Here is a 27,599-nt window from a genome sequence, read left to right as displayed (position 1 = left end):
CTTTCCACACTGTACATGTTTGTATCTTTTTTAACTGTATGATGATTTTTTTCAAAGAAGTGTATATTTGTCATTAAATGTTCTGATGAAGGCCCAGGCCGTAGCGTAACGGTCTGGGCACCGGACTGGTGATCCAGTCGCGGTGTGCCGCGGGTTCGACTCCCGGACCCGACACGGCCTTTACCGCATGTCATCCCCCCATCTCTCTCCCGTTTCCTGTCAGCCTACTTTCTATCCCTTAAAAAATCAATAAAGGCGTAAGCCGCAAAAAAATATCTTAAAAAAAAAAAAAAAAAAAGTTCTGATGAATTGAAAATGGAGGACCCTTATGTAAACAAGTCTTTGTGCTGGTTCTGTCCTTATTGTAGCAGTTTTTGTAGGATATTGACCTGACCTGTACGTTTAAAATTCTGCATACTGAAAATCTGAAGGAAAACAAAAATCAATCAATCAATCAATCAATCAATCAATCAATCAATCAATCAAAGAAAACCATCTGCTTTGAGTTTGACAAGAATATCTATGACTGTGTAGGAATCGTAGGATGTATGTACAAACTCGGAAGTTTTTACACCAAACAAGTTTTTATAATATATTTTTTGCACACAACTTTAGCGGACCAAACGGTTGCCTATATCAACCAACTAGCCAATCACGGCGCGGCCGCCCGTCCCTCTGGAGCATGGGATCTTAAATACACCGCCTTCGCGTTAAGGAAGGAAGGAGTAGTTTTCTTTTCCAAGATGGCGACGACCATAGACAACAGCAATGCCGTCCAGGCGACAAAGAAAAGGCACCTGGGAATCCCCGAAGCAATATTCGTGGTGCGTAAAACCTTATGTGCTTTCTCGGGTGCCAGAGATGCGAGTGGAAGACGGCAGAGAATGCACGAATGTCTTAAGTTTATTGGGTGTTTTTTGTGGTGCCATGGGTGTCATGCTTTCTGCTAACTAGCTAGCTAGCTGACCAAGCAAGCCAACAATTACACTTAGTGCTTTGCTTTTAACGTTACGTTACTGCTTAACTCCATATAGGGGCATCTGCGTGCTTGAATGCACTGCAGCTTGCTGCTCACCGAAAGTGAATGGTGACCTGTAGGTGTGGAATAATGGAATTCTATCACCCCCAGAGCTTTAACCCACCCATCATGGCATTTAGCTAATCTTCACAGTGACAGAGCAGTGGTTTCCCTTTTCATATCAACAAGGCCCATTATATATTCGGCATTTGAGCCAAGGACCACCATGCGATGAGATTGAGCCTCTCTTATCCAAAACAAATGTCGTTAATATTTTGTCCACAATAATATGCTGTGTTGATCTTGGTACCATAGGAGATATGACAGGCAAAGGTTGGGTCAATTTGGTTTCATTTTACGCTGGGTCTGGGACCTCATTTTATTCTACCTGGTAAAATGATAATCTGACACTGAAGGCTAGCTAGATTATTCTCGTCAATACCACTGCATTGTAAATGCTAGTAATAGAGGGTATGCACAATTGCGCATGCATAAAGTGAATGGCAAATCGAGTGACAAAGTGAATTTAATGTTGTTTAAAGTCATTTAATGCAATCAAATAGGACCTTTCTGTTTGGATGTATGCCTGTATGGGCTGTCAAGGCCAGAAAGGAGTTTCTTTTGCCACTCAGTACATAACCGCATAACTTAGTTCCAGGTATGAATGATATGATGATGATGTCACGTGCATACCCTCTTTACCGGTGAAAAATGGCAATTAATGTTTAGTCATTTGTGGTTTAACAAAGGAGAAAGGGGGACAGCTACCCAATTTATTGTTCAATGTCACTCAAAGAATGTGCCAGAAAATAGCCAGACCAAGAATAATCAACCTCGCCTATGATCCAGGGAATTTGAAAATAACAAGTAAGGGAATAAAAAGACAGGCTGTTGACTCAGGAGGAGAGAACTGCATGTACTGTAGCATCTTAAGTGTCCACTAGCCGCAATTTGCAACGCTAGATTTTTGAAATAATGGGTTGAATCTAGAGTTTGTTTTTCATAAAAATCCACCGTAGACATGTTATGACTCATAACATCTCTACAGTGGATTTTTATGCCTACTTTCTGTCAAGACATCCTCTGCAGGTGATTCTTTGTCTAAGTGTTGCAGTTTGGAAGCACTGGTTTTTGTTAATGGGTCACGCTGCTGCCTCCTGCATTATGTGCTAATTCGAAACGGGTAGTACGCAGGGCCGTTCAGTGACATACGACGAGTGCTTCCAAACTCCAGCACTTACAAAAATAATCACCTGCACAGAATGTCTTGACAGAAAGTAGCTCATAACATGTCTACGGTGGTTTTTTATGAAAAACAAGCTCGGCAGATTGAAAGAGGATAATTCAAGCTTGGACTACAGCTGCGATGTTGGTGAGTTTAACGTCGTTTAAGACAAGCAGTTCGCAAACCAAATTGGATGAGTGGAGAGTCAATGGAGGGTATTGCAACTCTAGATTCATCACATTATAAAAAAATCTAGAGTTGCAAATTGCGGCTAAGTGTCCACATGCACACAGCCAATGTCGGGGTCAAAGCAACACAAAAGCATGTCAAGATTAAGCCACAATACAGATCAATTGCTAAAAAAAAGAGTTTATGACAGAAATAACAAAATGAAAGCAGAATCATTTCCAAGTGGGGAAATGACAGCCTAACTGTGTGTAGATCCCGTCTTGATCGAACACCTCGGCGAAAGATGATTGGGTGGGGAGGTCATGAACTCAAGGCCATGATTCAAGATGCATTACACAGATGAAAAGTTATTAGTACTGTAGTATAAGTATACTTATAAGTATAGGTTGTGTGGCCTCACACGTCAAAAATTACATTTTCAATAAATTGATAAGTAAGCAACTAAAGCAAGTACCAAGTAATGTGTGTTGAGGGAACAACAAAGTATTAATTTCAATACCATAATGTGACAATAGTGTGGATCTGCTCTTCACGAGCCCCAATAGATTTTGAAGCACTCCTGCTTTATGTGTGACATGATGAAACGCAACCTTGGTATCGTTATTGTAGCTCATGGCTTGTTGCCTTCCTTGTCTGTGTTTCAGGAGGATGTGGAGTCGTTTATGAAGCAGCCGGGCAATGAGACGGCCGACGCAGTCCTGAGGAAACTGGATGAGCAGTACCAGAAATACAAATACATGGAACTCAACCTGAGCCAAAAGAAGCTCAGGTAATAAAACAAAACACAATGGAGTAACGTCTGATTTATGCTTTCATGCATGCTGCGACTGCCACACATTATGTGAGCTTGTAGATTGGTTGTTTCCGTCGGTGCTCGATAACGCAACTCAAGTTGCAGCTAAGCTCATATACAGTACCATGGCTGACTTGTGAAGACTCCATAATTGCAAAACATATAACACATACTCTCCTCTCCAGGTTGAAAAGTCAGATCCCACAGATCAAGCAGACACTAGAAATCCTACTACACATGCAGAAGAAAAAGGTAATCTAAATGTCACCGGTTCTTGCTGATTTGCTCAGACCGTGAATAAAGTTATGGAAAATGATAACTTCAGATAAAGTTGTTACTTCAAACATTCCCGTTATAACAGACATTCAAGTTATTTTTATGTTTACCTCTTTTTTTTCTCTCTTTTTAATCAGGGAACCCCGGAGCCCCTGAACACACACTTTCTATTGGCTGAGAATGTTTACTGCAAGGCTTCAGTTCCTCCCACTGACAAAGTCTGCTTGTGGCTAGGTGTAAGTATCAAACCAGTCTAGTCAAAACCACTTTTGTACGTATCGTTTTGTAAAGGCTAGAGTTTCATGATGCAAAATATAAAATGAAACCATGAAAAATCATGGAATCATGGTCACTTTTATTTTGCACAGTATGTCTTTTTAACCCATTAAAACCTGGAAAGCATGTGTCATTTTAACGTTGGCCATTCAAAACTACTGGCTCACAGCACTTTGTGCTGCACTACGAGCTTGAACTGTAGATATTAAGTAGCTCTTAATTGTGACTTCACATTGTTCATCACATTCCCACTAAAACTAAGGTCGCATTCTCACCTCTACTTCGGTGGACTTGATGCGAATTCGACCATCCAGTCTATCCACGGTAACGTGACATCTTTGTGCTGCGTAACACATTTTTCTTTCAACTTTCCTTTGTCTTCTTCTCCTCTTCCTCCCGTCTGAAGGCCAATGTCATGCTAGAATACGACATTGACGAAGCACAGGCTCTACTAGAAAAGAACTTATCCACGGCGTCTCGTAATCTAGAATCACTCGAAGAAGACCTGGACTTCCTGAGAGACCAGTTCACCACCACCGAAGTCAGTATCCTTCCAACGTAAAAACAATTATATGTACAATTTGTTGAACAGGCATAGAGAGTGACACCACTTCTAGTCCAGTGGTTTTCAACCATGGACCACCTTTTGATGAGATTTAGCCTCTCAGACCCAAAACTAAAGAATATTGTGGTATCATTGGATAACATTTAGTTGACTGTCCACAATTCCATGCTGTATTGATGTGGTACCATAGGAGAGATGGTAGGCAAACATTGATCAAAATAACAATTCTTCTACATTCTCTTATCTGATGAGAGTTCTTGTAAAATAAGTAATGCAGATGTTTAACAATGATTTTAACTCTTGAACGTAAAAGGAAACCATTTCACACTCAAGAGTTGAAGTTCTATACGGGTCCATTTGGTTATCAATTCTCCATCATTTAGCTTGGGACCACCTGGAACCCTCGAGGACCACTGGTGGTCCCCAGAATTGATGTTCGTTGAATTTCTATGATTTTTGTCTGCGGAAATAAAAAGTGTTATGAATGAATTGTAGTGGTATTGTGATGAAGATGCTTTTGATTATTTACCTGTCCCATAGTTAATACTACAGCATCTAGAAAATACTCCATTTGCACCTTAACCCACCCGTCCTCTTCAGACATGGCACGAGTCTACAACTGGGACGTAAAGAGAAGGAGCAAAGACAACCTCCTCAAATTAACTGACAAGTCTTAATAGTAATGATGATAGATAATAATAATGATAATAGGACAGAATCCACACTCCCTCCCTTCTTCAAACTATCCTAGCCCTTAGCAAAATAAAGAAATTAAACCTGTCCACCGCCACCTCCCACCACCATGTCATGTTTACGTTCACACCAGACAGAGCTGCATAGGTGTTGTTCTGAAAATGTTTCTTCACGTTGAGATGCGCTTGGTTTCTTTAGTATCCGAGGCCTTCTTTTGGGCTGAGAAGTGCAAGTGGTGCCATTATGTAAGGTAGGCTAAAATCAAACGCACCTTGTGCAGATTCTTGTTGTTCTTTTTCCTGTTCATTATGGAAACTGTCTCCTGCTCAGAACTGTCTGTCCGCTATACTGTTCTGTTGATTTGTTACTTTTTAAAGGTATTTTTTCAAGTAAAAATCTAGCAAAAAACTTAAGTCAACAAGGCAGTTTTTTCCTTTTGTATTTTTATTATATGTTTTTGGAGGATCATGTACGAGAGTCTGCCTACTTTTCTCTTTGCTTTGTCTTTTCATTTCCCCACTCTACTCTGGCGCTTGTTTCTGACCTTATTTTCCACGATGAAAATTGTTTTAATTTTGGGAATGTGACGTGTGGTTTATCGCCAGCAGTTGCTTTCTTTCCATCGCATTCAGGAGAGGCAGATCAGAATGACGGGGGTTCGTGTAGTGTCCATGAATTCATAATCCTCCGCTTAACGGTTCAGCATGCACTTCCGTAGTGTTTGTTCTCAAACGGAAGCACCACCGTCTTCTTCAAGTCCTATTCATACTTCAGTTTTAGGTGCAACGGTCACCACCTGAAACCGTGGTTAGTAAAAACAAGAGAGATGTGTGTTTGGCTGAACGGTGAAGCGCTTTAACCACCTCGGCATGAAATCTGCAGTATGAATATGCCTTCAGTGTTTTCTTTCCTCTAGCATCTCGTCCCCCCTCTCCTCTGGTCTGCCTCTCCTCTTTGCCACCGGTTTGTCTAATTTATTTGTTGCTCAATTAATTGTACCCATTGGAAACTTATGAAGGAAGTAAACACAAACTTTGGGGGGGAAAAAGAAATCTCGGAACATGTCACGGCGTGGTCTGTGTGATTCATTGAGTTGTTGGGTGTCAGTTTGACTCCTGGGGTTGAATAATGACGAGTAACCACTAACCACATGATTGTGTGACTGTGTATCTCAAACTTCATTGTAGCCACTTCTATGATGTGTGGATTGGAGCGAGTGTAGGGGAGTATAATGTGTATAAACATTGTGAGGAAAACGGTGACATCAAGAGATTTTTTAATTACAATTTTAAACCATAGTTAATAGTTGAGCAGAGAGAAGTAACTACTAACAGGATTCTTTAGCGCTAGGCATGAGGTATAAATAACAATTAAGCCAAGCATTACTGAAAACCATGTACTTCATACTCCCTGGATAAATACACGCCTATAGAGGGTGGCAAAATTCGTGACAAAGGGAGTTTAATGTCATTTATTGTCATTTAATCCAATCAAATACAACTTTGCTGTTTGGATGAATGGGCTGTCAAGGCCACAAAGTAGTTTTTTGCCACTCGGTAGGCGTTCCTGCATAACTTCCAGGTTTGATGATGATGTCACACGCATACCCTCTATTGTATCACAACTTCAGTTGTGCCTAGTAGCCTATGCTTAACTGTAAATTGACTATAAACCAGCTAAATTGCACTTGTGAATAATCACTTTCACGTCTCTAACACTTCGGTAATGTAGTTTAATGAGGCCACCTAGTGGCTGTATGTGGCACTGCAGCATAATCACACAATCAACCTATCAACCTGCACTTATCAACCTATCGTCATATAATTGGTCCTCACTAATGTTCATGAGAAAATGCCACATTGTTTTCCTACTCTGTCTGTGTCTCATAGGAGGCTGTGGGAAGTTCAGAAACCAGTCTGTCTCATAGGAGGGCTGTGGGCAGTTCAGAAACCAGTCTGTTTCTCATAGGAGGGCTGTGGGCAGTTCAGAAACCCAGTGACGACATCGATGGGGAATCCAAGCCAATGCAGGTTTTCTATTCCTGAGAAGTTGAAATGCGATAATGGAAGCCATCGTTCTCGCGATAATTGAAATATATAAAAATCACACTTGTGAAGTGAACGACGCTCTTATCAGATTTCGTGCTCAGCCATCAGCTGAGCACATTCCGTGCCCAAACGGACAGACAGACACACACCCATACATGCAAAGCTGTGCATAGCGCCGCTCAGAACAAATCTTGTTTAAAAAAATCTGCCTAACGATGTCACTAGTGGACGGGTTTCTGAACTGCCGATAGCCCTCCTATGAGACAGAAAGTAGAAAAAAATTGTGGTATTTTATCATGAACATTAGTGAGGACCAATTATATGAAGATAGGTTGACAAGTGGTGAAGTGGTCCTTTAAGCACTAGTATGAGTGCTTATAGCTACAATAAGTATACAGTGTTATAAGAAGTGTTTATAATGTCTATTTGTCTGACGTTTATAATGCATCATAGAAACTAATCTCATATGAAAGCCAGCATCGGTGAGAATGTTTATTAATTTTTTGTTGCATCATATTCCTATTTTTTCTTTTTTTAAATTTTGTTGATCATTTTGACCCAGTTGGAGAATGGTCCTTGAATGGGCTTGTCTGTGCAGAATGGAGGTTTGAAGGCCATGGTGAGAGTACCATGTCTCCATTGTGAAAAGACTAGTCTGGTCATGAGTGGACTTTAACTTGATCACGTCAGCAGTCAGCACTAGTATCTGTGGTTGGGAATAATGTCCCAAGTTTCGCACACATTTGTAGAGAAGCCATGGCATATTGCAGCTCCACATAACAAAAATAGAGTAAATCCTAAATTTTAATGTGAGCTTTTAGTTTTTCCTATAATGGAGTGAGCCATCCTATAAAGGTGAGCCATCTGGTTAATTAACACTAAAAGGAATCAAATTGTAGGCCTACTGAGCTACTGTGCTCATCTGCCACAAAAATATATATTAGTGTATATAAGTATATATATTTTTTGTTAAGTAATAGCGGATATAAAAGCTCAACATTTTCGCATGGTGACTCGTGATCTTGGAGATCGGCCTTTTTTAATTTTATATATATCTATATGGTTAAGATGACACATTTTCAAGTTGTCGTGCTGAGTCATGAATGATTATATGAAACAAATGCATAGTTCATATTTGAAACCAGTTCAGGCGTAGAGCTTAAGGTGCATTTAGTTTGCTCTGAATTGCGGTGTCATTATAGAAGTCTCATCAATGTGGGGACAGCCTTGAGAGGGTTAATGAGTCCCCAGCCAAATGTGTTAATGCTTAAGAACCAAATGGACCCTTACGGGTCTGTAACTTACTCTGAACGTACAAAGGGAACCAAATGGACCCTTGTGGGTGTGCAGTGTGTGCAAAATGGAACCAAAAAAGAACCCTGACAGTTCCATTAAATTGATTAAAAGACTGTTACTGTAGGCTATAAATTGGTGCCCCAGAGATAAAATAAATAAATATCACATCCGTGTGAAGTGACATAACATGTCGATTTGCTCGTCCATATGACGTACATTCTCCATTCATTGTCAGTGGTAACTTAATGTTTGTAAGACGAAAGTCTACACTAATAGCTCAGCTGAATATAGGATGGATGGCGCCTCTCAAAAATGCCTAATGTATATCGTTGCTGTTTGGGACAGACCTCTGATCTCCATATTTTAACTTTATCCTAAATTAATGCCCCACTTCGTCAAAAATAGCTCACAATGTGTTGTGCTGTGATGTAGTTTTTTTAACTAAGTGAAAGTGAAGTAGGCTGTGCGTTTTATAAATATCGAACAAATGAGCATTATTAACAAGAGACTATATAATGACTTCACTGGCCTATTGGAACACATTCTTGTATTCAGTTTCTAAAGAGTAACAGTTTTGGACATACAAGGTTTCCACCCGACGACGACTATCAAACTGGAGGCCCTTGAAATTTAAAAGGTAGAGAATCTCTGATATTTTCTGTCTAGAATGTACAGCTAGATAGGTGAAGGAGATATTCACAACATTCGGTTGCTGTTCAATGGAAAAAAAGGTCCTACTGTTTGACAACTGGAGAATGGTCCTGTTGGCCTATATGAGCAGGCAAGGCTGGGCTTATGCACACTGGACCACCACCATCAGGTACAAAGAACACTTAATTACTCTCACTTTACTTACATACTTGTCATGATACCTGAAGACATAATGGTTTTGGTCGTGCAGGGTCTACCACAGAAAATAGTATCCCTTTGAAGATTCGTTAGGGATTCAGTGCCTTACTCAAGGACACTTTAAAATTCACACTTCAATATGTCCATAAATGGACAAATCTGTCCCGGGTCAAGACTTGTCTGGAACGTTTTTAAGATAAGAATTGAGAATTGATCATAAGACTCAATTACTGAATGTCAGTCTCAGGTTTTCTTCAGAATATGTATTGCACTGATATAGGCTACTATATGACATTACGAGTCCACTATACAGTGGTTCTCAAATTCATTTATTTTCATGGACCCCATAAATGTTTCCCATTTGGACCCTTATCAGGAGGGCATACATGAACAAAGAAACTGGGGGATTTCCCCCAATTAGAGAGCCATTCCAACTGCGCTTCAGTCCTCACTCCCAGTTTGATCCCAGAGTCTTGTGCGTTTCAGAAAATCACACCCGTGTGAAGTGAGGAGTGCTAATATATTGAGTTTGAGAAAAATTAGGCCTGGGCGATACAGACTTAATCAAATATTACAATATTTTGACCAAATACCTTTTATATCGATATTGTATAATATAATAAATCGTATGAACATTTTCAAAAATGTTCAGTTGGAAAATTTGAATGCATAAAATAAGGCTTTTTGTGATTATAACCAGGAAAGGATAAGACAATGTTAAAATATCCCAAATCCCACATGATGTTGAGTCTCCGTATAACAATACCGATATAATATCTGCCCAGCTCTATAGGGAAAGGGTGCTCAAAGTGGAGGGAAACGCATTTCACCACTGTTGAAAACCCAAATGTACCTGAAATGTTTTGTCGTCCCTTTATATTTAATGTAGACAAATGTTTACATAGTTTTCTGTTAAGCAAATCTCATCGTGAACCTCGGGCCCTTGCAACCGGTTAACATGTCTTTGTATGACTTGTAAAGCACATGGGTGTCAAATGACAAAGTAATTTACCCTTTTCTTCAACGCTTAATAATTATACACATTGAAGATGCATGTTTTGTTTTTGTCTTTTATCCTTTGACGGCTCAATTGCTACTGTCCTTAACCACGTATGGCCTATTTTATACTTAGTCATACAACAGTGTCACATAGAAATAGTGATCACATCGTGATGCAATGTGGGCTTGTAGATCCAAAAGAGGGCCGCGAGGTTGACACTAATTCATACTAGGCTATCTATACAGTATACTATACACCATCGTGTGACAAAATATTAATTAGGTTTACGAGAGGAATGCCTTGAAGCATGGAACCAGAATGTCATTCAAATGAGTTCAAGTCCAAGTTGCAAACAATCAGATATCCTTTGTTGAGGCACAGACATGTCCCTGGAAAATTACAATGGCACTCACTCATACATACCCACCACCTCCACCCTTTTGCTTCTGTGGTACATTCACATACAAATTCACGACACAAGCTAAACTGCCATTGTAAACAAGTATTAGAAGGCATACTATGTCACATGGAGGGACACATAACAGTGACAACTAGTATGGGGTTAGGTTACATATGATAAATACAATAAGACCTAAATAATCAGACCTTTCAAGGTGACCTTTGCCCTAATGTCTGAATAACTTATTTAGTTAAACAAATACATTTTTATGCTATAGTATTCTTTGTCTATTTTCTGTTTGCTTTAATCTTACAATAGCTCTTGTGGATGTCTGTTGTACCCCCTTTCAATACAAAATAAAAAGATGATAAAAGACTAAAGTAGTAATTAGTCATGTAAAACAGGTCTGAAACAGGACAAATGGCATGTGAAAATGCTGCTGAGCTCAACACATTGATTGAAGCTGAAACCTACAGTACATTCTGTGCCCTCACTGTACATGCTCAGCAAAGTATAATAATGACAGAATTTGTCATTTGTTAAAATGTTTAATGATAGAATTTAAGCATTGCTTGAAGGAAATGTACTTCATGTTCACGACGGCATCTTACATTTGGACATGTTTTTAAGGTTTTCATAAAGTGAACGATATTGCAGTACAGTATGTCAGAATTGCCATATTTTAATCATTTTCAGTGTCAACTATGTCTAAATGGAAACAAGTTTCCCTTAATTCAAAATGAACAAAACATTTGAAATTCTTTGGATCATAATATGTAGGAGTAACAGACAGAGTGGGCACTATGAAGAGTGCATGGACACCTCGATGTAAAATTGGCTATTTGTATTTGGTCCAAAAAGTAAATACATCTGGGAAATGGTCTTAAGACCGGTAATGTAAAGTATACAACATGATTGAACATTCAACATTTAAGTTGTAATATTTCTACAATTGCTATACATCCTGTATATATCATTCTGGGCATAAACAATACGTTGAAGGTTACATTTAAGTCTGATTACAGTACATCATGTATACTTTACATGACTTGCATTTTTTTAATATATATATTTTTAGCAAAATAGCAAATTTTACATTGAGGTGGTTTTCTTTAGTGTCCGCTCTTGTATCCTGTAAGAAATGTCAAATTTAACCCCTAGCTGTAATGGAATGAATCATAATCAGTCTAATTGAAAATGGCAATCTATTTCTGTAAGATCGACCTAACCTTTTTCTTATTTCTTTTTTTTTTTACAATGTCTCAGACACACACAGGCACGCACGCACTGGTGCGCGCGCACACACACACACACACACACACACACACACACACACACACAGAAGAGAATGAAAGGAGATACAATGTCTTATGTCTATGTTGTTGGTTTGTAGAATGTACAGAATATCCCCCTACTGCGCTTCCCTGAAAGATTACAATGGTGCAGTTCTACCAGCATGTATGCCATTCCCATGCAAACAGTTTGGTGGGGGAGGGGGCGCTTGTTTTGGTTCACTCAACATATTGTCTTATCAATTGCACACCACATGAAGATTTGTTTTGGTTTGTTTTTTGGTTTGTCGCTTTCTTAAGCCAATAATTTGTTGACCAGTCCGGGTCATCGGTCAGTAGGAGACGTCTTCATGGGTTTGTAATTCAGTGGTTCCCAAAGTGGGGTCCGGGTACCCCCAGGGGTCCTTGAGGGAGTTCCAGGGGGTCCCCAGCTAAATAGAGACTCTGTGAGCGAATATATAGGACGTCACTGCGCAGATGCGGTGTTGCATGTCAGAGGCAAATATTGCTCTTTTTTTCTCCACTACAATTATTTAAAAACGTTTGTTACTAGTTACTTTGCATATTTAGATTACAAAACATGCATTAACCAAATATGCCTCTATTTTATACTTTAGCTACTTAGACATAGCCGATCTAAGAGCTCACAATGCATTATTGCATCGTCGCATTGCGTCACATGGGCACGTTGTAAGCTTGTAGATCGGCTATTTTAATTTGAGTTTAATTTAATTTGAACGTTTGAATTTTTGCACTTTTGACTTGTAACAGTGTGTTTGTGTTGTGGTCTTGTTACTTTTACTCCAGTGAAACGTCCGTGGGCGTGGAGTGCCTGTGCAGAGCAGCCGAGGCTGTCCCCAGGTGACAAGCTGCGATGGACAGTTATAACGCAGTGGTTCCCAAACCTTTTCACGTCAAGGACCCCCAAATTGACCCCCTGTTATAACGTGAACCAAAGAGAGTGCTCCCTCCATGTTAATCGCAGCGATGTGGGATTGTTTGTCCCCCCTTGCTATTGCTATTGGCCTGGGAACAGCACACACACACACACACGTGCTATCCGTATGGTATGCGTGCAATGTAGTGTTATTTTGAAGTTCATTCCTCCGGTTAATTCCTTGTATACAGTATGCTGTCGCTGTGGTTCTCCTCTCGTGTGGCTCCGGTCCGGTTGGTATACTTCCAGTTTAAAATGAGATTTTTCCGTCCCTCAAAGTTTTGCCAAACAAACGTCCACTGTTCAGACAGGACACATGCCATCCAACTGTAAGCTATAGGTGTGTCTGTCCACATTAACAAGTCCCCCCACCCCCATCCGTTTCAAGGTAGACTGCCAGGCAGGGAGGTATGTGAACTTTCAGGTCCACATACACCAGTCCACCTTTAATAGGTCCATTTTGCTGTACACAGTCCTGTGTGGGGAGGGAGGTTGTCCCTGGCAACACAGTCCTTAAGGATCTCCGCTTGGTGATTGACTGTCACGTTATTTAATAGTGAATGATAACGGACATTTTATCCAACAACGGGGGACTCACTGGCGGCTCAAATAGTTCTCTCAGGAGGAGTTCCATGAGTAATAATGTCTGGCAACAATAGAATCAGTTCAAATTAGAAGTGAAGGCAATTTGACTCCCCCCCCCCATCCCCCCCGCCCCCACACACACACAAACCCGGTTCATGCTTCGTCGCATGGCGGCGGCGTCTCATGCCAAAAATAGCCGCCCTGCAAGCTCACAACATGTGAGCCTGTAGGTCTGCTATTCCACGCGAGAAAGCATAAACAAGGGCACAATCCTTCCCTGTATTCCATTCCAGAAATCTTCTGTTATGGGAGCTCTTGCTGTAGAACAGTTTTGTTCTCTATCTAGAGCTCTTCTTTTCCAGAGCTCTTCTTTTCCAGAGCTCTCAGAGCGGACTATGGGAACAACATTGTGCATGGGGTGCAGTGCAGTGCAGTAGCAGAGGAACCCTAATTCAGTCACAGAGGAGAGAGGAGAGGCTGAACCTGAGATTGCTGACTATAATTATATGCATCTTCAGGTTAATATTATCTACTAAAGTGGTGCTGCATGCCGTCTCACCATGGATGGATGGAGGCCTATGTGGTCTGTTCTGTTCACGTGTGATTGTTGAAATTGCATATTGGACTTGAGAGAGGAGGAGACGCGTTAGGAGACCAGAGGAAAGGAACAGGGATATTCTGTGTCTTACGGGAAATGAGAGAGAGAGAGAGAGAGAGAGAGAGAGAGAGAGAGAGATATGGAGTGAAAAAGAGAAGAATGGAGCCAAATGTATCGAGTCATGAACCGTTGTCCTAAGGTAAGACTCCCCTCCCCAGGCTGCACCAAAAGAACCGTCTCTTTTCTCCCACTGACCTTCAGGCTAGCCGACCAAAAATAAAGAAAATGTGAACCCAAAGGAAATCAAACGGGCGATAAAGTGTCGGGAACCACTCTTGTGCCCTTCCCTCTTTGCCAAACAGTGGACTCGTGTAGACAAAAGGCACCTCGACTTCTTCTTCCCAGCCTTTAAATCAACCAATCTCCTCGGAATCGCCTCCATCAATCCATCAACCTTCCGCCCGTTCAGAAACGGAAACCCGGCAGAAGGGGGAGGTGGGGCTGGGGGCCAACCGGTTCCTGTCCTGGATCTGCACCCCCGCCTCCTCCCTCCCCCAGATCCCTCCTTCCCCACCACGGTTTCCGTTCGCTCACTCCCAAAAACTCCAGCATGTACAACGTTTTGTTTCTGGCAAGGCTCCCATGATGTTGTCCCTCCCTCCCCGTCTCAGCAGAGACAGCGGCGGTCGCTCTTGGTCACCTCCTCGGAGGAGTGCACCACGTTGGGGACGAAGCCGCTCTTGACGCCCTCCCAGCCCTCCTGGATGGTGATGTCACCGGAGCGCACCAGCGCGAAGATGTCCCGCGTCAGCTCGGTGAAGGCGTGCTCCACGTTGATGGCGTCACGCGCCGACGTCTCCACGTAGCGCATGCCGTACGCGCCCGCCAGCTTCTCCGCCTCCTGGCGGCTCACCTGGGGCACGGAGAGAGAATCACATTTAGAATCATCTTTATTGTATCATCACAGTTTTTACAAGTAAAATAAAGTGGGTGAAATTCGTTTTTTGTTCATAGTTCCAATCGTGTTATTTTTCCAAGAAACCAAAGAAAGGGAAAAGGAGAGAGGAGGGTGGGGGTAAGGAGGTTTAGAAGCTTGTTCCACAAACGGCACACTCGTAGGGTCTCTCTTACCGGTATCTTATTTACAGGCTGTACAGTCATACAGCCAAGGGAGTCTCTTTTTCACAAAGAACATTACACTGAGTACCTGAGATAAGGGTGCATGAGCATAGCAGCCGAGAGAGAGAGACTTATTTTCTGCATGCCCTGAAGAAGGTCATAGGGGCAAAACATGTTGGATTGTTTTTATTGTTTATAGATGAATTAGCCTTAGTTTATATTGAAGCTTTTTTATTTATTTATTGGAAGATGCGTCTTATTTATTTTATTTGGCACAGACTTAGGCTAAAGAACGCTGAAGCTCTCCTCTTCTGCTTTTTTATTTGAAATCCCATTTGCTGTTCTATCACGAGTTGGATCAATATCAAGTGGTCACTGCGCCAGCCTGAATGTTTTTCAATATAGTAAAGGAAGAAGCAGCCTGATTATATTTTTTTCATTTTCATAATGTTGCTTGCTGATGTCTGAGGTGGGTGGGTCTTATTTTTATTTTCTTGATAGTCAGTATTATATTATTATAGTCAGTCTCCGACTCTCCACTTCCACTTCATCCGCTGCTTCAGACTGTATGACGGAAACATTTGAAAATTGCGAGAGTCAACAGTCTGGCAACATGAGACTAGAGTTCAACTAACACTTGTATGAACTGTCACTTCCCCTAGACAATTTCCGCACTCGGTGGCGCCCCCTACCTGACGTTGTGCCTCCAGGTCACACTTGTGTCCCACCAGTAGGAAGACGATGCTGTGAGGCTGGACGTGGCTGCGGGCTTCCTCCAGCCAATCGTGGACGTTCTGGAAGGAGCGTCGGTTGGTGATGTCGAACAGGAGGAGCCCGCCCACCGAGTTGCGGTAGTAAGCCCGTGTGATGGACCTGGGCGACACATGAATGGATGTTGAGAGAGGTGGGACAAAAAGAGACACATAGGTTAGAGCGAGGTATAATAGGACACACACTGTAGAATGCTGTGGAACATACATGGGCAACTGGTGGCCCAGGGGCCACATGCAGCCCCCCCTTCACTTATATTATTGTTTCAGCTGTTACAATTCCAAACATGCAAAAAATGAGCCGCTTTAATTACTTCAGTCTATATTGGCAGCTTAATGACTAGTATTACAATGTTATTGTCTTTTTTTTTATGTCCAATGTATTTGTATTTAGTTCATAAAGTTAACAAGAAATTAAATACAATTTGTACTTTTCAGGATTCCATTTCAAAAATTACAAACGGGTTTTGAGCTTGTAGATCGGCTCTTTTTGCTATGAGAGTAATATGCAATGTGGGCTGTGGCCCTCTGCAGTGAGTGTTGAAATATAGTGGCCCTCTCTGCTGTATAGAATACACCAACGCTTTCCCCCAAAACACTTCTCAAAACCGGAAACCTCAGAACAGGTACCACTAGTAGGTACCACTAGGTATTCCTAAACGTAATGTAACCTCAGTAAAACTATGCCTAAACCTAATCTTGTCTAACCCTAAACGCATTCCTAACCTGAACCTCATTAAAACGAATACAAGAACCGCTGGAGGCGGAACAAAATGGGGGTAAACGTTCCATTTAAGAGCCAAAGTCCACCAGTAGCCGTAGGTTATAGGAGTGAACCTGTGGAGAGAGAGAGAGACAGAGAGAAAGAGACAGACCTGGTTTCCTAAATATGTATATGGTGGATTGGTGGTAATGTTTTGTAAATTGTTAAGACTAGATTTACTAATGAGCACGCTTTGTACTTTTTGTGCTGTCCACCAAGGGCTCTCCTTTACTACCTTCTCTTTGTTTATGAATTAGGGTCAACCTAATCCTGATATTGGGCCAATTAGACAGTTGTGCTTTGAAGTTCACTCTCTCACTGTCTTGATCCATTGGGGCCTATATGCTTTCCTCTGTCGGTTCATTTTTTTACATTTTAATGTACCGGTATTCATTTTATACTAATTTAACAAAGTAATTTGTATTTTGTGTTATGTTTGTAGTTTGTTTACAGTGGGATGACATTTCCACTTAAAGACAGATATAGAGAAAGAGAGTTAGAGAGAGACTGAGCCAGAGAGAGAGAGCGAGATGCATGAAATCTTTATAAGGTGTTGGTGATGTCACAGTCGTACACCCCAATGACAGGCCCAGAAAAATATGATGAAGAGAGAGAGAGGGGGGGGGGGGTGAAGCAGAGGGAGGAAGGAGTGAGGAGGTGGATGAGCAGACAAGCTGAGGAAGGCTAGCGTTGTGCCAAACAAACAGCAGCAGAAGCCGTGATGTGGCATACGACATGGCATAGCCTCTGCTGTGTTGTTGCTTTTGTTGAGGAGGAGGGATGGAGAGAGAGACGCAAGCTCGCCAAAGAGAGGAAGACAGGGGAGGACACGCGCACAGTATTGTTTTGATTCTTTTACACTCAAGTACAAAATGTGGGTAGTTTTTGCACCACTGCCCACACACACACACACACACACACACACACACGGAAGGGAGGATGACCGTACAATTGGAAGGACAGTGAGTCAGTTGAGAGTAATGCCCTTGCCAGTTGAAGAGGAGGAGGTGGAGATGAAATAAGAAAAGGAAGAGGAGGAGAGAAGAGAGTCTGAGTCATGGACGTGTCTCTGAGGAGCGTGTCACCGTTGCTATGGAGGCCCGAATCACACTGTCAGTGTCAGGTGTGAGACCAGTTTACCTCCTTGCATGGCAGGCATGCGATGAGCTAAAACAGGTGTGTGTGTGTGTGTGTGTGTGTGTGTGTGTGTGTGTGTGTGTGTGTGTGTGTGTGTGTGTGTGTGTGTGTGTGTGTGTGTGTGTGTGTGTGTGTGTGTGTGTGTGTGTGTGGGTGGGTGGGTGTGTGTGTGGGTGTGTGGTATAGCTGTGTTAAGGCATCTCTCTCTAGATATATGTACAGTAAATATACACTTTGTGCACAGTTCAGTTGGGCAAGTCATATAGACTGTGAAGGAAGCTGAAGCGCCGCCTACGCCCGTTCTCCACGATACGACCCTAAACCCCTGCACTTTCAACCCAGCTCCGCGGTTTCCCTTTCCGTGATGCGACGATGGCCCGAGAATAGCGGACACACGACAACACGGAACAAGTGTCACAGGTAGGTACTGTACATCTGTGCCAAATCTGCCAATGCATCATGCTGTCCGGTTTAGCATACTCTCATGTATGTAACACATTATATCTCGTACCTCATAGCTCAGGTCAACCACACTGTGTTTTTGAGTGGTGCAACCACTCCAAGGAACAGCAATGTCCGTCCCAACCTATGTGACTATGTTTAGAGTACCAGTAGGGGCAAAAGTGGCGCTGTTGTGCCAGAAACAGAGAGAGAGAGATAGTGTTGCACTGTTGCCTGCTAATGAGAGAGAGAGAGAGAGAGAGAGAGAGAGAGAGAGAGAGAGAGAGAGGGGGGGGGGGGGGGGAGTTGCACCACTCAGTTCACACGACATGTGATTTTTATATTAGCTTTGAATAATGTCCCTGTTTCAATAATACCCATTAATTTTGCATAGACAAACAAAAGGAAAGTCGCTGAGTTAGTCATTCTGGTTTGGAGCCCTCTGGGCTCAGAAAACATTCTTTCTAGTAACAGGTTTATCGTGTGTGTGTGTGTGTGTGTGTGTGTGTGTGTGTGTGTGTGTGTGTGTGTGTGTGTGTGTGTGTGTGTGTGTGTGTGTGTGTGTGTGTGTGTGTGTGTGTGTGTGTGTGTGTGAGAGTTCATCCATTTAGGTAACATGGTTTCTCGTGTGTGAGAGAGACCATCCATTCTGGTGATATTGTTTCTCTCCTGTGTGTGAGAGAGACCATCTGATAGAAATATTTCTTTAATATGTTTTGTTGCTTTATTTTTTATTCATCGTGTCAAATTATCTGGGAATGAATGTATACAATGCTTTTCTCATTCTACTAACAGTCGCCCTTTCCTCTAGGTTTCTCTCCTCTCTGTGGATAATGTTATTGTTGAGAAGGAGCCACTGATTAGAAGAGCAATAACAATTCCTTTTCGGAGACAGAAAGATCTCTGACTGCCAGATCACAATGACTTAACACCAGGTCAAGTGGTGATGCTCCAATGATATGTCAACATGACAGCTTCAACCATGCCAATGGCCAAGGATGCTAAGTTCTGGAGACAGGCTGCCTGCTTGATGACAACACATTAACATGAGCGAGATTAAGTTGGCTATTGGTTCCCAAATTAAAACGATCAACATTAAAGCAGCACTAATACTTTGGAGTATCACTGGACACAAATAACATGGCAGCCATTGTCTAATTGTCTCCCCTATCCATAGCAAGGCAAGCTCCTAACAGAACCCCCCCATATAGTCTATAAATCTATGGAAGGATGATTGTTATTTCTTAAACATGTACCTTTATAATTCTGTGGGACATGATATGCTATGATAGTGGTTAAAAGGTTAAATAGTGCCGCTTTTACACCCCTATGCAAAAAAGGTGATAATTAAGTAATTAACTGAGTTGTTAGCCTATAACCTAATTTAATTTATTTTTTACTTTGTTAATTGGGTTCTCCTCAGAAGTGAGGACTATGCAAATACAGAATATCAATTGCAGGTGTTAATAGCAGTGTCGTCCCAGCTCAACAATGAATTCACAGGGCAGCTGTAGGCTTATAGGCTATATTGACATCAATTATCTCCAAATGACATTCTATTGTACCTGGTGAGCGTTCTCTGAAATAGACAGATAATGCATATAGCTTTAATAATGAACACTGACATTTTCTCTGTAGAGGAAGCACCTGTAACATTCTCTGTAAAAGCAAGCAGGATGGAGCTCTTGAATTAAATCAGAATGCTTGATATACTTGCTTGTGTGTTTGAATGAAGGAATTTCAATTCAAGTCTTCAAAAGCCAAAATAAATAGGCTATAGGCCTATACCAACATAATCTCATAGGCCATTTACAGTAACTGCACTGCATGCTCTCAGTTAAATTAACACTTTAGTTTAGGCAACCATTTTCAACCATTTTCATATCAAGGCCCATTATTTATTTTGCATTTGAGCCATGACGGACCACCATTTGATGACATTTAGCCTTGCAGACAAACTATTTCAATGCTGTATTGATATAGTGGTACTATAGGCTACAATAGGAGAGATAACAGGCAAACGTTGATCAAAATAACATTGAGAGTGTAAAATGAAACCAAATATAGGCTACGGGTCAATTTGGTTTCATATACAGAAGATCTAATAAGGGTCCATTTGGTTACCAACTCTCCATCATTTAGTTGGGGACCACATGAAAGCCCTTCAAGGACCACAGGTGAGGTGGCCGCCGGACCCCTGGTTTAGGCTAATAAAACTAGCATAGGCCGATTGATTGATTGATTGATTGATTGAATAGCATGCAATTTGCATGAGCAATAGAAAAGCACATGCAGGAAGAGAGTCGTCCCCCCCCCCCCCTCTCTCTCTCTCTCTCAAGGACCACCCGCCCACTCAGTCCAGCCGTGTGGCTATTGATTGATTGACATTTTCAAATCAAACTTTGTGGACTATCCATGATTAAGCATTACACCTGTTTAAAGGTCCACCATTTTCAATTAATCAGAATGATTGTGAAGTGAACGGCAACGCTATTAAGGCGGCGCCTATACCTGAATCGCTCCTGGCCAGCGGTGTCCCAGATCTGCAGCTTGATCCGCTTGCCGGGCTCGATCTCCACCAGGCGGGAGAAGAAGTCCACGCCGACCGTGGGGTCGGACACCTGCGCGAAGCGGCCCTCCGTGAAACGCCGGATGAGGCACGACTTGCCCACGGTCGAGTCGCCGATGACGATGAGCCGAAACTGGTAGAGCCATATCGCCTCCATGCCACTGTGTGTGTGTGTGTGTGTGTGTGTGTGTGTGTGTGTGTGTGTGTGTGTGTGTGTGTGTGTCTGTCTGACTGATGACGACCGCTCTGTCGGTGTCACGGTGTGTGTGTGTGTGTGTGTGTGTGTGTGTGTGTGTGTGTGTGTGTGTGTGTGTGTGTGTGTGTGTGTGTGTGAGAGAGAGAGAGAGAGAGAGAGAGAGAGAGAGAGAGATGAAAAACGAGAAGTGAGAACAATAGTGTTTACAGAGATAAGCGTTGTCATGCACCGTGCCAGTTGCAGAAGTGAGCGCACCCTGGCTGCTCTCTCGGTTGCAGTGCAGACTGAGACTGCACACTGCACTGTGCACAGCTACACGGACCACGGTACACAGTAGCCTACACACGCGCGCACAGTGCATGCAAATGCAACAAAAAACACACGACATAATGATACACGCAAAGTAGCCTATATAGTTCGACACAAGGTCTGCTAAGAGGATTTAAACTCAAGAAAGCATGTGGCTTGTTTCCATAAATTCCACTGGGGTCCTTGTGTAGGGTATATGCCTATACTCAGTTCATCCGATTCTGTATAATAGGCCTATGAAAGAATTCTAGCATACAATGATGACAATCCAAATAACGCACAGCTCAGCTGAGCTGTCCTATAGTATCAATATTCAATCAATATAATCGATAGGTCAATCAGTGAAGCAAAGCTCGCAGCCTTAATAATAGCCCCTACATGTTCCCAACTCCGGCTCGCAGCAGTCATAGTCAGGTCGGCAGGGTGCCAGATGGGAATCACATTGCGTAGCCTGGTCGGTATGCAAACATTAGTGGTCCCACTCCATTCCCCGGTCCGGGGAATAATCCACGTAATAGAACATTGAAGCCATTTAGATCTAGTATAGCCTAATCGGCCAGCATTCTGACAGCTGTGCTTCACTGTATGCTAAATGTCAATGGATATGTAATTAGGCTATAGGCTTATTTTATATGACATATGGCCTATCAAAATCAGTTATCTATAAGTAACCTACAAATAAAATACAAATAAAACAATATGGGGTCATGGAGTAATAGGCCTATATAGCCTATATCTATAGCTATAGGCTATACCGTAGTCTATATTTGGTAGCTGGATGGCAAAATGTTTATCTTATAGCGTTATAATTGTGATTTTAGGCCATAGGCCTACAGTCATTCTGACCTGACTGGCACGCATGTGCACGGGTAATTTTAGAACTGCGATTTCGGGCCGATGTCGAATCATATTGTATAGGCTTTACTCCAAAAAACTACGAATTTTGTGGTGATGATAATAGCGTACAGCACAGGCACATCCCCGAACAGGCCTGTAGTGCTATGCTCTGACTTGAAGCAACATAGCCCCGCTACAAGAGTAAATATCAAGTGACAAACAACACAATATAGTCCTAATAGTTGGCATGATGTGAGTTGTAGGAGTCGGACTAGCTTATAAATAGCCAGGCCTAATAGACATATAGCTTTAGAATGTAGTAAAATAATCTTACATCGTTCAGGACCTGCGCCGTTCAGGATCGGGATGCAGGCTCCATCATTACATCGAGAAGAAACCAGATTTATCCTTTGTGAAGATGGAGGAAAATAGAGAGAAATCACCCGTGTGTAAAAACACCGACCGACCGGACGGGTTTTTTCAGCCCTCTATAAAAAACAACGCAGGCTTGGTGGGCCTGTCTGTCAAAACCCGATATCTCCTCGTATATAAAGACCTATAAAGACACAGTCACAGGCCCTGAAAAACACAGCAACACGCGCAGCTAGGCAGGTGCAAACTAGACAAAGTCACGGTTGGATCGCTGGCCGTTTCTTCTCCTTATAATTCTCTGCTCCGTGAACCCTGCAGATCATGAATTGAAAGGGATGTGTTTTGTGCTGGTCGAGGAGGCGGAGGAGGGGAATCCCCTGATGGTGTTTGTTTGTATAGCAGCGATAAATAACAGGCCGGGCTGTTTGTTTGTAGGTGTTTGCTGCTGCTGCTGATGATGATGATGATGAAATGGCAGCAAGTAGCAGACAGCATCATATAGCCTGACTCATCCCGCATCAGTACCACTACCGTAACGACACGTGTAGAAACGCACATGCACACTACACCCCCCGCCACCCACCCACCGAGCAACATTATTTAGTAAATGTTTAACACTTTTAATTTAAAAGCATAACAAATGTTTATTTAACATTTATTTGCAAATGTGCAAATAAATGTTAAATAAATAAGACACTTTGATGTGGCAGGAGGGAGATGTATATTCGCCTATTATATTCATAGCCTATTCACAAGCCTATTCATATTTATAGCCCATACTATTCCAAAATGTGCAATTGCAATGCCCTGCAGAAATTGACTATCTATCTATCTATCTATCTATCTATCTATCTATCTATCTATCTATCTATCTATCTATCTATCTATCTATCTATCTATCTATCTATCTATCTATCTATCTATCTATCTATCTATCTATCTATCTATCTATCTATCTATCTATCTATCTTTATGGGTTGTTTAAAAGATAAGGACTGGTCTGGTTACATCAAAAGCTTTCGGCTCTAGGCTACTTTAGTTGTACTTGTGTTGTGCGCACCAACAACTTATTTACGATCGCTCAGTGCGTAGTCACCGAACGGAAGTATAGACGAGACGATGCCGGTAGATGTAGTTTTCTTTCACATCCACGAGCTAGTTGTAGTAGGCTACTATAGCATTCTACATCTGCACACCCACCCCTCTGTCTGTCTATAATAATATGTGTGAGTGTGTGTGTGTGTGTGTGTGTGTGTGTGTGTGTGTGTGTGTGTGTGTGTGTGTGTGTGTGTGTGTGTGTGTGTGTGTGTGTGCGCGCGCGGTTATAGCTATACGCACGCCAGCGCAAGGCAGAGCTGATGAGAAGAGAGAGATCAGATAAAGTGATAGCGAGATAAAATAGAGAGAGGGAGAGAGAGAGAGAGAGAGAGAGTTCTGTTTACACATTACTTCGGCCCTTTTAATAGCCTAAATTATTTCGTTTAGCCTTTTTTCATTTTTGCTTTCTGTAGGTTAATAAAGCACCTTTGAACTTTATCAGACAGACGGACACGGACATATCGACAGACAGAAGACAGACAGACATGAGGGGGGGCGGGGGTTGTTTGTCCCAGAGAGAGACGGCTCCAGCCAGGGCGGCTCAGTAATACGCGCGCGCATGAGAGTGACAAACAGCTGACACGCAGCGTCACACTGTATGTGTGTGTGTGTGTGTGTGTGTGTGTGTGTGTGTGTGTGTGTGTGTGTGTGTGTGTGTGTGTGTGTGTGTGTGTGTGTGTGTGTGTGTGTGTGTGTGATGATGGCGCAGACCCGGAGATGTGCACACGGACACGCCACAACTTGGCCCTAGGAGATAACGAGCGACTTTTTTTCTCTCTTATTTTTTCTCTCTTTCTTTTGCAACGCTTGAAGTTCTCAGGTTCCCTTTAGTTTATATGAGGACTGCTGTTGTTGCTGCACAGATCGGTGCACAGAAAACATGGACGAAATAGGAGGAAATACGCACACAAGACTTTTATGGTAAGTTAAATAAAGAGAGAACACATTTCTTCTTGACAAATTGACAACCATATGCGATATGCTGCTTAAACATTTCCCACCACTGTCTATCTAAAAAAACCAAACATGTCTATCTTTTGTCTATCTTTTCTAACATGTCTAAACGTTTTCTTAACTTAAAAAAGATAAAAGATATAGCCTATACATTTTAGAGTATGCAGTCTGTCTGCAGTCATCAAACAGTCAGTCACCAAAAAGCTCCTGATGGGCTTTTATTTGACGGATGTGAGTGAGTGAGTGACTGACTGATAAAGCGCATGCATTGATAAACATCCCCATTCAACAACGTGAAGAACGTCTGGTGATATAAAATACATATACCTAATCGTTTGCAAATTGTGCTCCTTCACACAGACAGACTCGATCATCTAGATAGATTAATTCCATTCCAGAGCAGCCACAGACAGTCACCATGCAGCAGGAGCGCCTGTTGAAGGTGCTGGTCATCGGGGACCTGGGAGTGGGCAAAACGTCCATCATAAAGCGCTACGTGCACCAGGTCTTCTCCCAGCACTACCGAGCGACCATCGGCGTGGACTTCGCACTCAAAGTGATCAGTTGGGATCACAAGACAGTGGTTCGCCTGCAACTATGGGACATTGCCGGTGTGTATACATAAAGTTTTTCTACTCATCTACTGTATAGGACAGTGGTTTTCAATATATGTAACCTTATATATCAAGGTCCATTATGTTTTCAGCATTTGAGCCACAGACCACCATTTGATGAGATCTAGACTTGCTGACCACAAACTAAAGACTTTTGTTATCGTTGGATAGGCCTAGGATTCCATTCTCTAATTATGTAGACTTCTTGTAAATGAAGTAGGCCTAATGCAGATCTTTACAATAACTTAACTCTTGAGATCGTAAAATGAAACCAAATGAACCCTATTTTACACTCTCAAAAGTGAAAGAACTAAAACTTTGGTTCAAACTCTCCATCATTTCGCTGGGGACCACCTGGAACCCCCTCAAGGACCACTGGTGGTCCCTGGACCACTGATTTAAAACCACTACTGCAGGCTATTGCCTCCTCCATGGACGCGTAATAACAAGGCACATATAGGGTGGTGCACTATGGCAGTTGTTCTCAACCTTTTCAGACAGGCTGTGAACTCCCCCTAAAAATCATATTTTAACTGGGGACCCCCCACTCTGACAAGCACTTGGACTTGTAGGAGTTGAGGCATTAGGCCTATACATTTTGTTTGATTCATTTCCAATGACAAATATTGTGAAAATAGTTGATCTATATAGGCTATTTTTGCATTTTGCCTCATTCTTTCTCATGTGATATTACACAATTTGGCCAATGTTAGATTTTTTATAGTATATTTAGTAGCATATACAGTAATGTATTGTATTTTTTGTGGTTAAAAGTCCTTTAGAAATGTGCAGATAGACATGACTTACACAGACACGTATGTTGGTTTGTCTACTGTTGAGTGAGAAAACAATGTTGCACGTTAAGCTAATGGTTTGGGGACCCCCCTCCCTGACCCCCCGGGGTCCAGTCCACTGTCTATGGGAGGAGAAGAATGCGTCTGTTGTATTTTTGCCACTGTGCAGGCTATAATGGTTATCAGTATGCCACTCCTCACCACACTTAATTTGATTTACATACCTTCAGTATACCCCCCCCCCCCCCCCACACACACACACACACACACACACACACACACACACACACACACAAAGACAGTATTTATATATATTTATTTTACCTTGAAGCTCCCTCCGTGCTGAGCATATATGCTGAATGGTGTTTAACCACATGACAGACTGATAAGACATTTAAAAAGCCACAGAGAGAGAGAGGTGGACTTCGAACCGACCGGTGGCCTACTGACATAGTCCGACTGTTGTAGAGATAGGCTGCAAGTGGGTGTGGAAACTCAGTCAGTGGACGCACGCACACACACACACGCACGCACGCACGCACGCACGCACGCACGCACGCACGCACGCACGCACGCACGCACGCACGCACGCACGCACGCACGCACACACACACACACACACACACACACACACACACACACATACTTTTCCACTATAAAGCACTTTGGTCAACTCTGTTGTTTTTTAACAGTGGCTCTATACATAAAGACTGGATTGTAATTCGTAAGGACAGGGTTTGTTAAACTTGAAAAGAATGCGAGCAAAACTAGTCTGTTTACCGAGATCAGGAGAGTTCATAATAGTGTCTAAGTGTCTATCATGTACTTTTAAATCACATTTATACTGAAGGCCATTTTTCTTTTTGTAAGAATTAGGCATGTACGTGTTATTGTTAAAGTTAAAGTTAGTGTGTGTGTGTGTGTGTGTGTGCGTGTGTGCGTGCGTGTGAGAGAGAATATATGTTCATGTGTGCAGACGCACACGTGAGTAGGAATGTGCGTGTGCGTGTGTGTGTGTGTGTGTGCGTGTGTGTGTGTGCGCACGCGCATGCTTCCTACGTGTATAAATAAGCTTTTATACTGGACACTAACTTCCCTCACATGCTCCTAATATACTGGTGAATCACACAGGAAAAGTACTAGCACACACACACACACACACACACACACACACACACACACACATACACACACACACACGCACACACACACACACACACACACACACACACACACACACACACACACACACACACACACACACACACACATATTTACTCACGTGTGTCTGTCTGCACACATGAACAATTCTCTCTCTCACACACATTCTGAAAGGCGTCATTCTGTCCAAATGTTGCCAAATCAAAGTTATCTTTTATGTCACAAAGGTTATAAAAGCATGTTTGGGTTTTATCCATCCATCTTCAACTGCTTATCCGTAGTCGGGTCACGGGGGCAACAGCTCCACCAGAGAGCTCCAGACCTCTCCAGAGCAACATTAGTGACTCCTCCGTTCCAAGGCCAGTAAGTCGATGTGTTTCCTCCAACTGCGCCTTGGTCTGCTCTAGGGAGATGCCCGAGAGGCA

General features: G+C 42.3%; 3 protein-coding genes across 3 annotated transcripts in view; 2 read left to right on the top strand and 1 right to left on the bottom strand.

Annotated features, from left to right (window-relative positions):
* The first annotated feature begins 725 nt into the window (after positions 1-725).
* On the top strand, positions 726-6,099 carry vbp1 (von Hippel-Lindau binding protein 1). Its single transcript, XM_083788644.1, has 6 exons — positions 726-824; positions 3,077-3,201; positions 3,411-3,477; positions 3,639-3,737; positions 4,184-4,322; positions 4,943-6,099. The coding sequence occupies exons 1-6, from the start codon at positions 744-746 to the stop codon at positions 5,017-5,019; spliced, it is 588 nt and encodes a 195-aa protein (XP_083644770.1). The 5' UTR covers positions 726-743; the 3' UTR covers positions 5,020-6,099.
* A 7,706-nt stretch (positions 6,100-13,805) lies between these two features.
* Positions 13,806-21,025, bottom strand: LOC310875555 (ras-related protein Rab-39B). Its single transcript, XM_083788831.1, has 3 exons — positions 20,782-21,025; positions 15,852-16,032; positions 13,806-14,953 (listed from the first exon to the last, which is right to left on the bottom strand). The coding sequence occupies exons 1-3, from the start codon at positions 20,994-20,996 to the stop codon at positions 14,708-14,710; spliced, it is 642 nt and encodes a 213-aa protein (XP_083644957.1). The 5' UTR covers positions 20,997-21,025; the 3' UTR covers positions 13,806-14,707.
* A 3,309-nt stretch (positions 21,026-24,334) lies between these two features.
* Positions 24,335-27,599, top strand: part of LOC310875413 (ras-related protein Rab-38) — a 10,192-nt gene continuing 6,927 nt past the window's right edge. Inside the window, exons 1-2 of the mRNA XM_083788638.1 lie at positions 24,335-24,572; positions 24,966-25,216. Of these exons, the coding sequence (XP_083644764.1) occupies positions 25,024-25,216 (193 nt within the window). The 5' untranslated portion in view covers positions 24,335-24,572; positions 24,966-25,023. The remainder of the gene's footprint in view (positions 24,573-24,965; positions 25,217-27,599) is intronic.

This window comes from Protomyctophum parallelum (genome assembly GCF_964188405.1).
Source record: "Protomyctophum parallelum genome assembly, chromosome: 18".
NCBI lineage: Eukaryota > Metazoa > Chordata > Actinopteri > Myctophiformes > Myctophidae > Protomyctophum > Protomyctophum parallelum.
The sequence above is the reverse complement of the archived record's forward strand: the minus strand, read 5'-3'. Positions and strand labels throughout refer to the sequence as shown.